Source organism: Cervus elaphus, chromosome 17 (assembly GCF_910594005.1).
Source record: "Cervus elaphus chromosome 17, mCerEla1.1, whole genome shotgun sequence".
Lineage (NCBI taxonomy): Eukaryota > Metazoa > Chordata > Mammalia > Artiodactyla > Cervidae > Cervus > Cervus elaphus.
This window is the reverse complement of record NC_057831.1, coordinates 60,090,001-60,104,330: the sequence shown is the minus strand read 5'-3', so window position 1 is coordinate 60,104,330 and position 14,330 is coordinate 60,090,001. Positions and strand designations below refer to the sequence as shown.

Below are 14,330 nucleotides of genomic sequence, written 5' to 3'. Positions count from 1 at the left end.
TAAAAATAACATAGGGATTATTGATTTACTAACATTCACTTAAATTTTCCATTTGTCTTAAATATGCTGGAGAAAGTTTCTTTTTATTGTCCTTTAATTTTGTAGGCAAAGTTCAGTTTTCTGCTTTTAAGAAACCACAAAATATATAAGAACATGTCACTCTATTAGTTAAAGATTTGTTTTTAATCAAAGTATAAATTTAAGTTACAAAATATTTTTAATATTATAAATTCAAATTTTGCATTCTGATGGCTGTAATTATCAAGAACTGTTTTTTTAAAAAGGTTAAATACTCTGACACATTAATTCTTCATCTAAGAATTCATTCTAAAAGGAAAAAGAAAAAAGAACAGGAGGAAATTTGGGGAGATGATGGGATATGTCTGTTACCTTGGGTGGGTGATGGCTTCACGCATGTGTGTCCAAATTCACCAAATTGTATACATTAAATGTGTGTCACTTTTGTGTGTCAATTTTACCTCAGTTAAGCTATGTTTTATTCAAAGTGATTCATCCTAAGAAATTGAAATATTTAGGTTTTCTGAAAGAATATTCAGTTCTGAATTATGTGTAGTAGAAAAAAACCAGAAGCAAGCTAAATATCCAAAATAATAGGGGATATATATCCATTTCTGTTAACATCATTTTAAAGGGTATGTAACAAGTTAAGAAAATATGTATAATATAATGTTAAGAAGAAAAGGAATAGGACACGATGCTGCATATAGGTTTCCAGTAAGATAAATCTTTGAATGTATATAAATGAGCTACATGAATATAACCACAGCAGAAGACAATAAATGGTGATGGTATTAGTATAAGAAATTATTTTATTTTCTAAATAAACAAAATTTTTAATTATGATTAAAAAAATCTTTAAATAAATACCGGAAGATAGATATTTTAAAGGGGAATTAAAGGTCTAAAATTTTAATGGCATAAAATATATTCTCTAAAGTGTCTTTTAGGAAACAAGATTATACCTAATTTTTTTTAAATCTATGATTGCCTATTGGTATAGTTCTTTTTTAATTCAACAAGTGGAACCAATCCTGACCTAAATAGCAAAGACCTTATGAAAGAATCCCTTCAAATTAAAAAGTAAAGCAAAGAAATGCCATTTTCAAGAGAAGCATGAAAGTACGATGTCAGTGAAGCTCTTATGCACTGGTTGAGTAAAAACAGATTTTAAACATTGAATTTATGGTTTCAGCATTCTAATTTGGGGGGGTTGGACTGTTTTCTTCCTAGATCTGGTTTGCCTTCGTGAATGGCTTTTCTGGACAGATCCTCTTTGAGAGATGGTGCATAGGTCTTTATAATGTGGTAAGCTTAGGCCTTTTAATTATTCCTGTTCTGTTGAATACTTTGAGATAGAAGTTCACCCTGCGTTTGGCTACCTGGTGTGATGACTAGTTTGTGCGCTTCAGATGTTTACAGCAATGCCACCCTTAACTCTGGGAATATTTGAGAGATCATGCAGAAAGGAGAATATGTTGAAGTATCCTGAATTATACAAAACATCTCAGAACGCCCTGGACTTCAACACCAAGGTAGGAACCAGTGCCTGGCAGGACTTGCTCACCGCTCAGTTGCTTGGGGCATGGGTCTTCTGAAGCCAGGGAACCTCCGGGGTCCTGAGCGTGGCAGGCCAGGCTTGCTTAAAGCTCTGAGGTGACCTGGGAAGGTGTTTGGTTTTGCTGTGAATTTAAACTGTAACCACAGTTCACTGGAGGTTGGCAGGCAGCAGTCAGGTGGGCCTGGCAGGCAGAGGGGGTGGCCCTCTGACTTTTTTTTGCAGTTTTGTGGGGAAATGCTCACTCTCCTCAGAGGTCAGTCATCCGGGACTGACACGGGCTGTCTTTACACATACAAAGTGGTGAGGGATGACAGATCGGTCTTCACTCATTCTCTGTTTTATGAAATAACTTTGTCTTCATTGGAATACTAGATTGTATTAAGCATTAAAAATATTGTCCCTGGTAGATAACTCATTTACCAATAGTAATCATTATTTACAATCATTATTAAGCCATAAAACTTAATATAAGATAAAATATCCAACATTCTATCTAAAACCATATTCCGGGTTTATAGCCTATATAGCAAGCCATGGGCTTTTGTCATCTTTGTGATCCATGGTATTTCTTCATCGCAGGAACAAAAATATCTATTTCCTGCGTAGTTCACTTCCCTGCAATTATGTATTCTAAAGTGTTTCCACTAGTGTTTGTTAGTAATTCAGGTTTCTATCCAGTGTACCTGAGGAGTTTTGTTGTTGTTTTTTTGGTTTTTTTTAAGTTTCGTAACAGTCAAGGTAAATGTAATTTTGAAACTATAATAAAAGTATCAAATACACCTTAACAGAATTTTTTCTCATTTAATATAGTACATGTTGGTTATGTTATGCATGTTATGTTACCAATAATTATATGTAACCTTGATTTGGTGTTTTGAATTTAGGAAATTAATGTAGAATATTTTGAATTTTATTATTTCATAAAACTGTCAAATGACATCTGTCCTCAGTATACCAGGGGAATGGAGTGAGACAGGTGTGTCAGCGCCTCTAACCTCACACAGTAAATGATGGTGTTAAGTTTATTGCCAGGATGTCATTCATCTTCTGAGACAGGGTATTCATGAACGCACTGTGCATACATGTCCCGGTGTGCAGATGCGTACAACTTGAGGGATGATATAACTGAATTTGGTTAAATTAAAAAAAAAAAAAACTTAACTACAAGGTTTTTTGTAGAGTGGAGAACAAGTGGGTTTTTATAGAACCCACTGGGTCCATAAAGTATTTTAGTGGTCTTTTAAAACTGTTGCTATTTATAATATGCAATGTCTGTACTTTAATTTCTTAATGTTTTATTTTCTTCTTTTTTAAAAATTTACCTTTGATGTCCAATTTGTATTAAATTCCACTGCCTTGCTAAAAGGTTTTCATTACCTATGATGAGTATTTTCAAGTGACAGAAAGCCACAATCGGGGCGGATACAATGGACCATGAGCTCTTGTTTCCTTGTAAATGTAATCTGAGAGCTAGGAAGTTTCCAGGCTTTCTGGCAGGCTAACAATAACCCTCACCAGCCCAGAGTGACATCAAACTCAGCCACATGTCCCCATCTCCCACTGCTGAGGCTCCATGGTGTCTCTTGAGAGTTAGCTTCCCAGCCACTGCCTTGACCTTACTCCTCTTGCTTATAAACTGATCCTCACAGGATTACCCAAAACCATTCCTAGAAAGTCACATCCTTTTGTACCCTTTGTATATGGCAACTTGGAAGATTTTGTGGCCAGTGAGAAAGTGTAACTGGTCATATATAGTTTTAACATGAGAACAGCCTTCCTTGTATTTTTTGCTGTTCTTGTATACAAAGTATCTCATACTCTGCAAAGCCCTGGCATTTAGAAAAGTCACCATATCAATCCAAAGAGAGTATACAACTTCTGTATTCATTTAAATATTTATAGATACACAAGCTGCCAGCAATTTTTATAGGGTTTATGGGTTTTTCTAATGATTTCAGTGAAAATTGTTTGAATAAATCCCATATAAACATTTTAAAATTCAGGAACAAATGGTTACAGAATGCACGGTTGTGTACACAGCAGTTGCTCCAGGTCCCCAGTGTAGGAGCATTGTTGCCCTGAATGACGACGATTACGTTTGTTATGGTAAAAAGGGTCGGAGGTGCTGAGGTCCTGACAGGGGTCAAAGGATTAACATGTGACAATAAGTATCGGTCAGGAAAATGGAAAAGTAGAACTAATTTTTCTTGCACCCACCTGTGCTTTCTGTCAAATAAAAACTTGCAGTAACGACATAGTGAGGAGAAGAGACAAAGGTTAATGAGTAACATAAGTTCAGATGTGTAATGTATTGGAGCGTAAATTGGATCATACAATCCAGTGTGGCTGAGTGAGCTAACAAAAGAGGCTGAGATCACAGTGGAAAATTTTGGGAGGCAGGCAACTTAATTTCTGTTGTTTGAACAGCTTAAAACTATTTTAATACATGCCAGTTTTATTTAGCATACGTTTTGTTTGCAAGAAGCACTTCTGAATGACAAAACTGCAACCCTTCAAAGGGCCGTTAAGAGTTCCAAACAGTTTTTCTATAACTTAATCTTTTACATCCATGTTACAAAGAAAAGACCAGTGATGCTTGCTTTCTTGTTAATAAAATACAATAGAAGAGAAAGCAATTACTATTAATGATATTATAATTGTATGAAGTTTGATGTTGACAGGTGTTTTAAAATTGTGAAAGTCTTTTATAACTTCAGTCCTGGTAAAAAAAGGCTTTGCTTTGAGGAACTATGCAATGTAAATGTTACACTTGTTATTTTTAGTGTTGTGCGTGTGGATGTGTGGGTGTGTGTGGAAAAAGAGAATGCACTATATCCTTACCATTTAAAAGTTTGCACTTTTATTGCACATGGAAAAGAAAAAGTAGGGATCTCACCAAATTACAATTTTCAAAAATTAAATTAAAATTTTCAAAAGTCTGTTCATCTGAAATTAGTCCCACTTGAAGAATTTCATGATCTAACAGTAGTTTTAAATTTTATTTTCTTCTTCAGGCAGAAATTTAAACTTTTAATCCTTGGTTTTTAGAAAGTAGAAAAAACTTCAGTGAAGCTGAAAAAACATTTAGAGAAACATAAAAATAAATAAATGACCCATGAAGGTCTAAGAGGCAGAAAGTGTCTGTCAGTTCTATTAATTCACAGTGGTGGCCCGACAGAAACACGTTTTGTGAATCTAGCTCACAGATAAAAAGAAAGGTCAGAGTTCACAGAGCTAGTTTATCGCAAATGGTTCTCATGGATTTTTGTTCTCCCTCAGGTTTTCTGGGTTCATTGTTTAAATGGCCTCTTCCACTCAGTTATTCTGTTTTGGTTTCCACTAAAAGCCCTTCAATATGGTAAGTAGGAAGGATATGAATGCTAAGAGTTGACTTTTACTTTTTTAGAAAAATAATTCATTGTCAATATATGTTAAAAATGATAGCAATGTTTCATTTTATGATATTTTTTCCTTAGCGTAAAATACATGCATCTAAAAGTTGTACACACTTTAAAGATTTTTACGATTCCTTTGGGAGCAAAGTGATTTAATATATGCAAAGCCTTTCTTCTCTACTTCTCATGGTTTTCAAACTTGCAGGGAGTGAAATTTTAGGCTTTTTTTTTCCCCTCTGTTGATGTATGGTTAGAAGACAATAGTACTGATATTTTATGTAGTCTATTTATTGTACCTGTGAGACTTGAATCAGCTCTTTATACTGAACCTAATCAGACATGCTAGTATTTTCAAGTACTTGAGCTGCAGCTTTAAATGAGATTTTCAGTATGTTTTTATGTTCGTCTTGGAGTGTAAGCTTTCATCTCTGCTTGTTTTGAGGGGGCGATGTTATTGTGTCAGTTTTGAGAGATGGGATCATGGTGAATTTCCTATACACATAAAAATGATTAAGTAGTCACTTTAGAGAAGAGGTCCCTGGATGCTTAGGCTGGTGTTGCTCTGTCCGGAGCAGACCTTGCCCTGGGATCCTGAGGAAGGCGGCTGAACACGTACCTCAGACATGACCCACATGCCACCCTAGGTCTGCACGTCCGTCAGAGGTACCAGCTGTCCTTGCAGCCTGAGTTAGCCCTGGCCCATAAGATGCAGGGCCGGTTCTCCTTTCCCACCGACAGCCTCCTCTCCAAGCTGCCAGAGGCATCCTCATAAAACATCAGTCAGACCAGGTGCCTCCCTCCCCAGAGCCCCACCGACGTGATCACGTTTAGAACCAGATCCACGGCCCCAGGCTTGGCCAACCCCGCCTGACTCTCCTTCCGCCCACCAGGGCCACCCCAGCCAGCTCCCGCTCTCACCGCGCTCCAGCCCACGGGCCGTCCACCCGCTCTGCCCGTCTTCACCAGGGGTCCCGGCTGCCCTGTCCTCCCACCCCACTCCCGATCGCCCTGCGTCCAAGACCCTGCAACCCCGACCCTGTCTCCCCATGCTCTTGGATCTTCTTGGTGCTTGCCTAGTGGGTGTGATATATCTGCTTTTTTTTTAAATTCCCGTTCCCCTCTGTTAGAACCAAAGCCCCAGAAGGGCAGGGCACTGTCTGTTAAGTGCGCTGTTTTCGTGATGCCCCCTCAGAGCCTCGCTGTCTGTAGGCCCCCCGTGCATCACAGATGCTTCATGAGAACCTGCGGCGTGAGCGGGGGAGTGCGTATCACGGAGAAGACAGTAGCTTCGTGTGCTGGTTGGAGAGTCTCATCTCCTTCCTACTTTCATTGCTCCGCCAGTACAAAGTGAATCGATTCTCATTACCAGACCCTGGAAATAGCTGTGGTAAAATCTAATTAAGTATGAAATATTGACCCAGTGGGCCAGGAGAATCATAATAGCGTTTTTTAGATAAAATTTTACACACCATAAAATTCACTCTTTTACCCTAGACGACTCAGTGGTTTCTAGTGTAATCACAGAACTGTGCCAATGTCCCCACTCTCTGATGCCAGAACATTTTCATCACCCCTTATGCAGGAGCAGTCACTCCTCATTTTTCCATCCCTCTCCCCCAGCCCCTGGCAGCCACTGATTTTTGTCTCTGTGGATTTGCCTGTTCTGGGCATTTCATACAAATAGAATCATGATACAAGAATTTAACTGATCCTTATTGTGGCATGAATCAGGACTTCATTCCTTTTTATGGGTGAATAATATTTCACTGTATGGATAGACCGCATTTTGTTTATTCATTCACTCACTGATGGACATTTGGATTGCTTCCGCTTTGGGGGGCCATGGGGTGTTGAAATCCAGGGTACAATATAAGACTTAAGTAAGTTTTCTAGGTAGTTTATTTTCCTAATGCAAAATCAATGTAGGCATGAAAAACTAGGAATGTCCATCATTGGAGCTATTTTAGTACTCTAAATTAGAAAGAAAATTTTTAAAGTAGCACAAAGCAGACAGCATCCCAAACACCTTGCCAATTCAAAACACTTTAGGAAGGAGAGGCTTGAAAGGAGCCCCAACTAACTCCAGCCCAGGATTCGCTCTGCATTTGTCTGGGGAGCTGCCAGGCCCTCCAGCCTCAGCAGAAGCAATTCACAAGGGGTGCTGCCTGGGGACCCCAAATCTAGCCAAGTCCAGAGAACGTGTGCTTCCTCTTTTCAAGAGATAAATGACATATAGCATAAATTATGTTTCAACATTCTACTTTTTTTTGCCCTTTTTTTGTTTTTAAATAAGTTTTTGTTTTCTTTAGCTTTTGAAAGGATGAGATACAGAAGAGATAGAAATAGTTGTATAATATATGGCTAAACATTCATTCACTTGCTTCAGTGTTTCTCAAAAGTATGGTCTATAGACAGCTGAGAATACTCAAGACCTTTTGAGGTCCATGAATGAGGTCAAAATTTCATAGTTTCAAATTTTTTATATTATCGAGACATTACTTGTCTTTTTCGTTGCTGCTGCAAAAGCAGCAGTGGGTAAAATTGCTGGTACCTCGACACAAACACTGGTACAACTGTACTGGAAATCATTATATTCTTCACTACCACGCACCCACATTAAAAAAAAAAAAATGTTTCCCTTAAGAATACCCTTGAAGACGCTGTAAACCTAATACTTTTATTACATCCTGAAACTTTATACACATCTTACTAATATTCTGCGTGACAAAATGGGAAGTATGCATAAAGTACTTCAGCCGCAGGTCAGCAAGCAGCGGCTTTATCCACTAGAGTGTCTGGGTGGTTGTTGGAGTTATCAGCTGAACCAGCTACATCCATGAGGTCACAGAATCATGCATAAGTAAAAGATCCATTCAGAATGAATTTTTCCAATGAATTTTTTTACGGTTGTGTGTTAAGTCGCCTTAGCCATGTCTGACTCTTTGTGACCCTATGGACTGTAGGCCACCAGGCTTCTCTGTCCATGGGATTCTCAGGCAAGAGTATGGGCGTGGGTTGCCATGCCCTCCTCCAGGGGATGTTAGGAGTATTTTTTATTGTAACATGGGTTTAGAGCATTATGTAAGTTTTGTGTGTGCAACAGTGTATCTCTACTAGCTCTACATGTGCTCAGCGTGTTCACCAGCAGAACAGTTTCAGAGTCCACTGCAACTAACCTTTAGGAAACTATCTCCATGTCTTTAAGAAATGACTTGAGTTTTTAAGTAGTATCAAGGAATAGTCACAGTTACTAGAAAAGGCTATCAAATACTTCTCTCCTTTATAACTCCATCTCTCTGTGCAACTGGGTTTCCCTCATATGTGAGGACTTCCCTGGTGGCTCAGATGGTAAAGTGTCTGCCTACAATGCGGAAGACCCGGGTTCAATCCCTGGGAAGGGAAGATCCCCTGGAGAAGGAAATGGCACCCCACTCTAGTACTCTTGCCTGGAAAATTCCATGGATGGAGGAGCCTCGTAGGCTACAGTCTATGGGGTCTCAAAGAGTCAGACCCAACTGAGTGACTTCACTTTCACTTTCATGTCAACCAAAACAATATGAGAATCCAGTTCTATTAAGCCCGAAATTGTAAAAATGTAATAAGAAATTATAAAAATGTAAAACAATGAGTTTTCTCACTAATTTTTCTTGGGAGAGTAGTTATCAAATATATATAATATTTGCTTATATTATATATATTTGGTTTATTATTGTTATGTTTAGATAAATCAGTGCATTTTTTAAAATGTCTGTCTTAGTTTTTAATTTGGTAAGTATTAATTGATATAAAACCACATAAGCAAAAGCTTTGGGGGATTCTTAATCATTTTTAAGAGTTTTAGTCCAGAGCATATTAGCACAAAATATTAGCACAAGTAATCTACCTAAATCATTCAAATGCCAAACTGGATAAACCCAACAACAGGCTTTTAACTTTTTTCCTGATTCTATTTTGAAATTTATCTACAACTTTCTTATGACAAACCAGCGATGACTATAAGATTTATTGGACCCAATGACAACTATTTTTTATAGCTTTTTTGTATTGATTAGGGAACCTAACCAATAGGCCACATAGCAGAAGCATGGAAGTCCAGGATATCTAGTCAAACCTACGGTTTTTCCAGTAGTCACATATGGATGTGAGAGTTGGACTGTAAAGAAAGCTGAGCGCCAAAGAATTGATGCTTTTGAACTGTGGTATTGGAGAAGACCCTTGGTATTGCAGGGAGATCAAACCAGTCCATTCTAAAGGAAATCAGTCCTGAATATTCATTGGAAGGACTGATGCTAAAGCTGAAACTCCAATACTTTGGCTGCCTGATGCGAAGAACTGACTCGTTGGAAAAGACCCTGACGCTGGGAAAGACTGAAGGCGGAAGAAGAAGGGGACGACAGAGGATGAGATAGTTGGATGGCATCACCAACTCGATGGACAGGAGTTTGAGTAAACTCTGGGAGTTGGTGATGGACAGGGAGGCCTGGCGTGCTGCAGTTCATGGGGTCGCAAAGAGTAGGACAGGACGGAGCAACTAAACTGAACTGACCTGAAGATGCTTTCAGTTATTTTGTAGACCTGAGTTTACTAATTTGATGCTATAGAAGTTCGCAGATTTGTTGCAGGCATTTAGGTTTGCCCACAACAAACCCACAAGACATGTTAGCACGTCAGATCCTATGTCCTCAATCATGGAATACCCCATAGAGAAAGGTAGTCTCATAGGTCTCTGGACTGTGCATTAAGCAGTCTTTCTGGCTACTTTGATCTGAAAAATGTGGAGAAGCGGTAGGTCACACAGTTACACATGGCTGGGTGCTTTATATTTAGCTAATTTTAACCTCAAAGTCCCTCTAGGGTAGGTAGTTTCGCTTAGTCTTTTAAGTGAAGAAACTGAATTCTGTGGAGATTGATTGTAGACAACCCAAGATGACACAGCTGGTCACAGAACCTCGCCGGTCTGTATCTCCAAAGCTCACCTGGCTCATCTCTTTTTCTTCATACCAGCACCACACTCCCCATCTCCTCTCATAATTTATCTAACGTACTTTGTCTTTATACGTTAGGCTTTGAATACACATTATCAAATATGTGCGTAAATAGAGTACTGTATGACACATATCTTGGGTTTTAAATTTTTCGGTGTTACCAAATGATTAAATATTGTGGTTTGTTCATTTTCATTTGATTTTTTGTAACCAGCAATAGTGATTTTTGATAGTTAGTACTGTTCCCTTCATCTGAAGCCATGTTTGTTAGTCCTTGCTGGAATAACAAAACACTTTTAGACGTACCCCTAAATTCAGCCAGACATACCCCTCAAAGAGCCTTATGCCTGGGATTACACTGGGGCTCCCCAGACCTCTGTCAGTTGCTTTTTTGAATCCCTTTTCGTCCAATGACAACAAGTTTATTGAAAGATAATAAGAAATCTCCCTAAAACCCTCTCCTATTGTTAACAGAGTTCTTTATTAGGGGTTCAGAATGCCTTCTCCTGTCTCACTGCCCATAGCACTAAGCTCTACTTGTAATGATTTTTTTTTCAGTCTCACGAACCCTGAGAATTGGTTAACAAGTCTAGTTTCCTTCTTCACGTTGGCTGTTGGAAATTAGATTTTCTATTTTTTTGGAAATTAGATTTTCGTCTGTGACCCATGTTAGGCAACTTTATGATACTTCACACCATGTTTTGTTCCATTTGCCTCATTTTTGGCTCCATTGTGTGACCCCTGGTTCCCCTCTTTTGTTCAACACTCCTAGATTGATTAATGTTTGAATGGATTCTGAATTTATTTCCTTTCCCAACAAACCTCTCTTCTTTTCATGTAGGCACTGTATTTGAAAATGGGAAGACGTCTGATTATCTGCTGTTGGGAAACTTTGTTTACACAGTGAGTGGGGGACATTTGCCTCGTTTGCATATGAAATTGAATTACTTCATAGAGCTCATTTTATTTTCAAATTTAAATGTGTGCATTTCTGTATTTAAGGGTTGTTCGCACATCCCTTTAAAAATGAGATGAGAAAAAAAAAAATGAGATGTTTTGACTGCTAAGAGATTATTTTATATTAGGTTATAAAGATGTCATTTAGGTTCACTGTATAGGTCTTTGGTTGTTCTTATTTTCAGTATTCCTTCTTCACTCTTATTGCCTCACTTTCCCTTTTTGTCTCCCTTGTCCCTTTTTCCTCAGGTTTATTTTATTGCCCTTGTTCATACTTCCTTGCTTTCCTAAACTCATGGCAAATACTACCATACTATACTTGGGTGTTTAACCAGTAATTAATCTAGAGTCGCATTAAAAATAAAATGCCAAAAAAATTAAAAATCTCCATTTTTTCGAGATATTTAAGCCACGCAAGATATGGACTCCACTGTACGAAATCCCTGTGTAAACACTTGTGAGGGATGCATAGATGAGTGTGAGCCCCACCCTGCCATTCAAGAGCCAAAAAAATGTTTTAAAACCGTTTTTTCATCTAAAGTCAAAAGCTTCACAGGGGTACTAATGCAGAAGGTCACACAGTCAGTCTCCAAAAGATGCTCCCTCCAACCTTCACCTCTGAATTCTCCAGCCAGTGTCCTTCCCTCTCCTGTGTCCCCCTCCAAGGCTTCACAGGTGGGGACTCTGTGCTGTCCTGAATATTAAGCGGCCATTGATACGGCTGATTCAGTTGGTGGAAAACTATAATGTGATGTTTAAACAACTGATTAATAGGAAGTTAAGATCACTAAGTAACAGAGAGATAAAGGTTTTGGCAAATCCAGGCTCTCCTTTCCATTGACATCAACCCACTCAAGTAGTAAAAGAAAAAAAAAAAAAGGAAAAACACATTTGGGAGCCTAGTGGTTTGTTCTCATACAACAAGTGCAAAACAAACAATACTTGATGGACTAAGTTTAGATATAAACCAGTAGATGTCATTGGATGTCTCTGAGAGACATTTTAAAGTATCCAAGTCTTAATAGGGAGTATTTCCTTCATTTTGTGTCAAAATCTCTCTCTTATTTTGGAGTCTTTTATGTAGTCTAAGTAAAGTATTTAAATTTTAGTAAAGGTCTTATTTCTACAGCTCTTTATCCTGAATTGCTATCAGCTATGCTGCTGAGAAAGCCCCAGTGCTTCGCTTTATCCTGACGTTATGACCCAGCGGGCAGCATCTGCTACTGTGTATGAACCCTACAGTGAGCAAAAGTAGGACTGTGCGCTTAAGCACTCCCAGTCACCAGCGCTAGGCAAGCACCACCGTCCATCCCGGCAAGCTGTTGGCGGTGCCCCGACCTCCCGCGTCTACAAGCAGGATCGTGTGTTGTTTTATCACAAATAGATAATCATAGATAACGCTGCACCGCCAAGTACCATTCTTGGTATTTTGCCTATAAAGCGTTAAGTTTTATCAGATCCCAGTTTACAGATGGAGATGAGACAGAGAGCTCATGTAATTGCCTTGTTCCTCGTCGGAACAGCTAATAAACGAGGCATCTTGAGCACACGCGGTCTGACTCCAGGGCAATGTGGTCTGACTCCATTTAAACGTGATGCTATCCTATGGAAAACACAGGGCAGTCCATGAAATCTGGGTCCCCTGCTTTAGAATCAGCAGCATGGTCACTTGTAACAACAGATGTATGCAGCATGGAGATGTGACACGCTCCTACATTCTACTCTGCCGAGTCTCTAATAAGTCAAGTTACAGAATAAGTGTCCAGATTTCTAAATAGCCAGTTATATATTACTTTTATAATTCATCTTTAAAATTTAGAAAATGAAGTCTTTTATTGCAGATGATGTAAAATAAATTTAAAGCAATCTTAGGAACCAAAGATGACTGTAGACCTTAGATGATTCTCCATCACTATTCCTGAATTTTACGAGAAGTAGGCAGGCCCGTGCGCGGAAGGCTTGTGGCTGGACTGTCAGGGATGAGGAGGAGGAGGCAGGGGAGAGAGGCAGGAAGGTAAGGCTGTCCATGGCAGTTCCAGCCGGTCACAGTCGTCATGTTCAGCCATCAACTAACTCACTCATTTCTTTGCTGGTTGGACGTACAAGTCCAGCTGTGAGTAATCTACCAGCCTGTTTTATGAACTATCATATTTGTGAAGTAAAATAATGTTTCCCTTCTGTTCTAGTTTGTGGTGATAACTGTGTGCTTGAAAGCTGGATTGGAGACATCATATTGGACCTGGGTAAGAGGATCTTTAGTCACAACCAAGGAAAATCACATTTATTTACACATTATCTTAATGTTCGTTGTTTTTCATTATAACTTTCAGTGTCCCTTTATGCTAATTGCACAGGTGGTTCTATGGGGGTTCAGGAATGGAGGGAGGAAAACGTGGGACTCTAGTTTGATAACATTGAGTAAAAACTTACATAAGTGTATGTACCACAAGACTTCTCAGAGCCCTTAATATATGGTTGTACATTGTAAATATGCCTGAAAGTGGGAGGCCTTCAAACCTAATGACTAGGAATCTTTTCATGGTAAAGGATGTCACAAGACTGCAGAAAACCCATTAAAAATGATTCTGAAGACCACTTAATATTAGTGAAAGATTTGTCCTCAGACATTTGCAGATCTCCAGCCTGAATAAGAGAAGTTCCATGTTAGATACATTAGTGTTGAAGTATATTCACGTCCAGGAAAAGAGACACAGTAAGCAAAAAGAAAGTTAGATGTTCGAGGGAAAGGTGGGCACAAGAAATTTGGATTTGACAGTCCTTAGCACAGAGATTAGTATTCACACAAGTGTCTCAGCATCTTCCAGGCAGAGCTTACAGACAAAAACTAGGGAGGCTTAAAGATGGTAGCAGATAAAACTGGTGAGAGTGAAAAGTGAGACCCACCAAAGGAGGTGGGAAAGGAGCGTACCACAGGTATATCATCATAGAAGAGATGTATTTCATGCAAGATCCAGTTCAAACGTGCAAATATTTAGTTAATAATTGCCATAGATAACAGTTATGGATACAGTAAAAAAATAAATCAGGAACTGTGTGACATCTTCATCGGTGTGTGAGTCCTCTATGCACCTGCGAGTCTCTGACACAGATTCCCTCCCTCCACAGTTCAGCCACGTAGCCATCTGGGGCAGCATCGCTCTCTGGGTGGTGTTTTTTGGAATCTACTCATCTCTGTGGCCTGCCGTTCCGATGGCCCCTGATATGTCAGGAGAGGTAATGTACCCTAATAACAGATAATCTGGCAAGCCATAAAAATTGGCATTCATTCATGAGCCTGAATTGCTTGGCTTGGGTTTATATTAAAACAGTATTCACCAATTTAAAAAGCTATTTTTAAACCCCACAGTTGTGAGTGATAAAAATTGAGAGAATATTTTAAACTTGGACATTTTA

General features: G+C 39.0%; 1 protein-coding gene across 3 annotated transcripts in view; it reads left to right on the top strand.

Annotated features, from left to right (window-relative positions):
- The window catches only part of ATP8A1 (ATPase phospholipid transporting 8A1), a 228,475-nt gene that overhangs the window by 176,064 nt on the left and 38,081 nt on the right, over nt 1–14,330 (top strand). For all 3 annotated transcript variants that reach the window (XM_043871058.1, XM_043871060.1, XM_043871059.1), the window contains 6 exons: nt 1,252–1,326; nt 1,431–1,553; nt 4,859–4,937; nt 10,801–10,862; nt 13,103–13,159; nt 14,043–14,150. In XM_043871058.1, the coding sequence (XP_043726993.1) occupies nt 1,252–1,326; nt 1,431–1,553; nt 4,859–4,937; nt 10,801–10,862; nt 13,103–13,159; nt 14,043–14,150 (504 nt within the window). The remainder of the gene's footprint in view (nt 1–1,251; nt 1,327–1,430; nt 1,554–4,858; nt 4,938–10,800; nt 10,863–13,102; nt 13,160–14,042; nt 14,151–14,330) is intronic.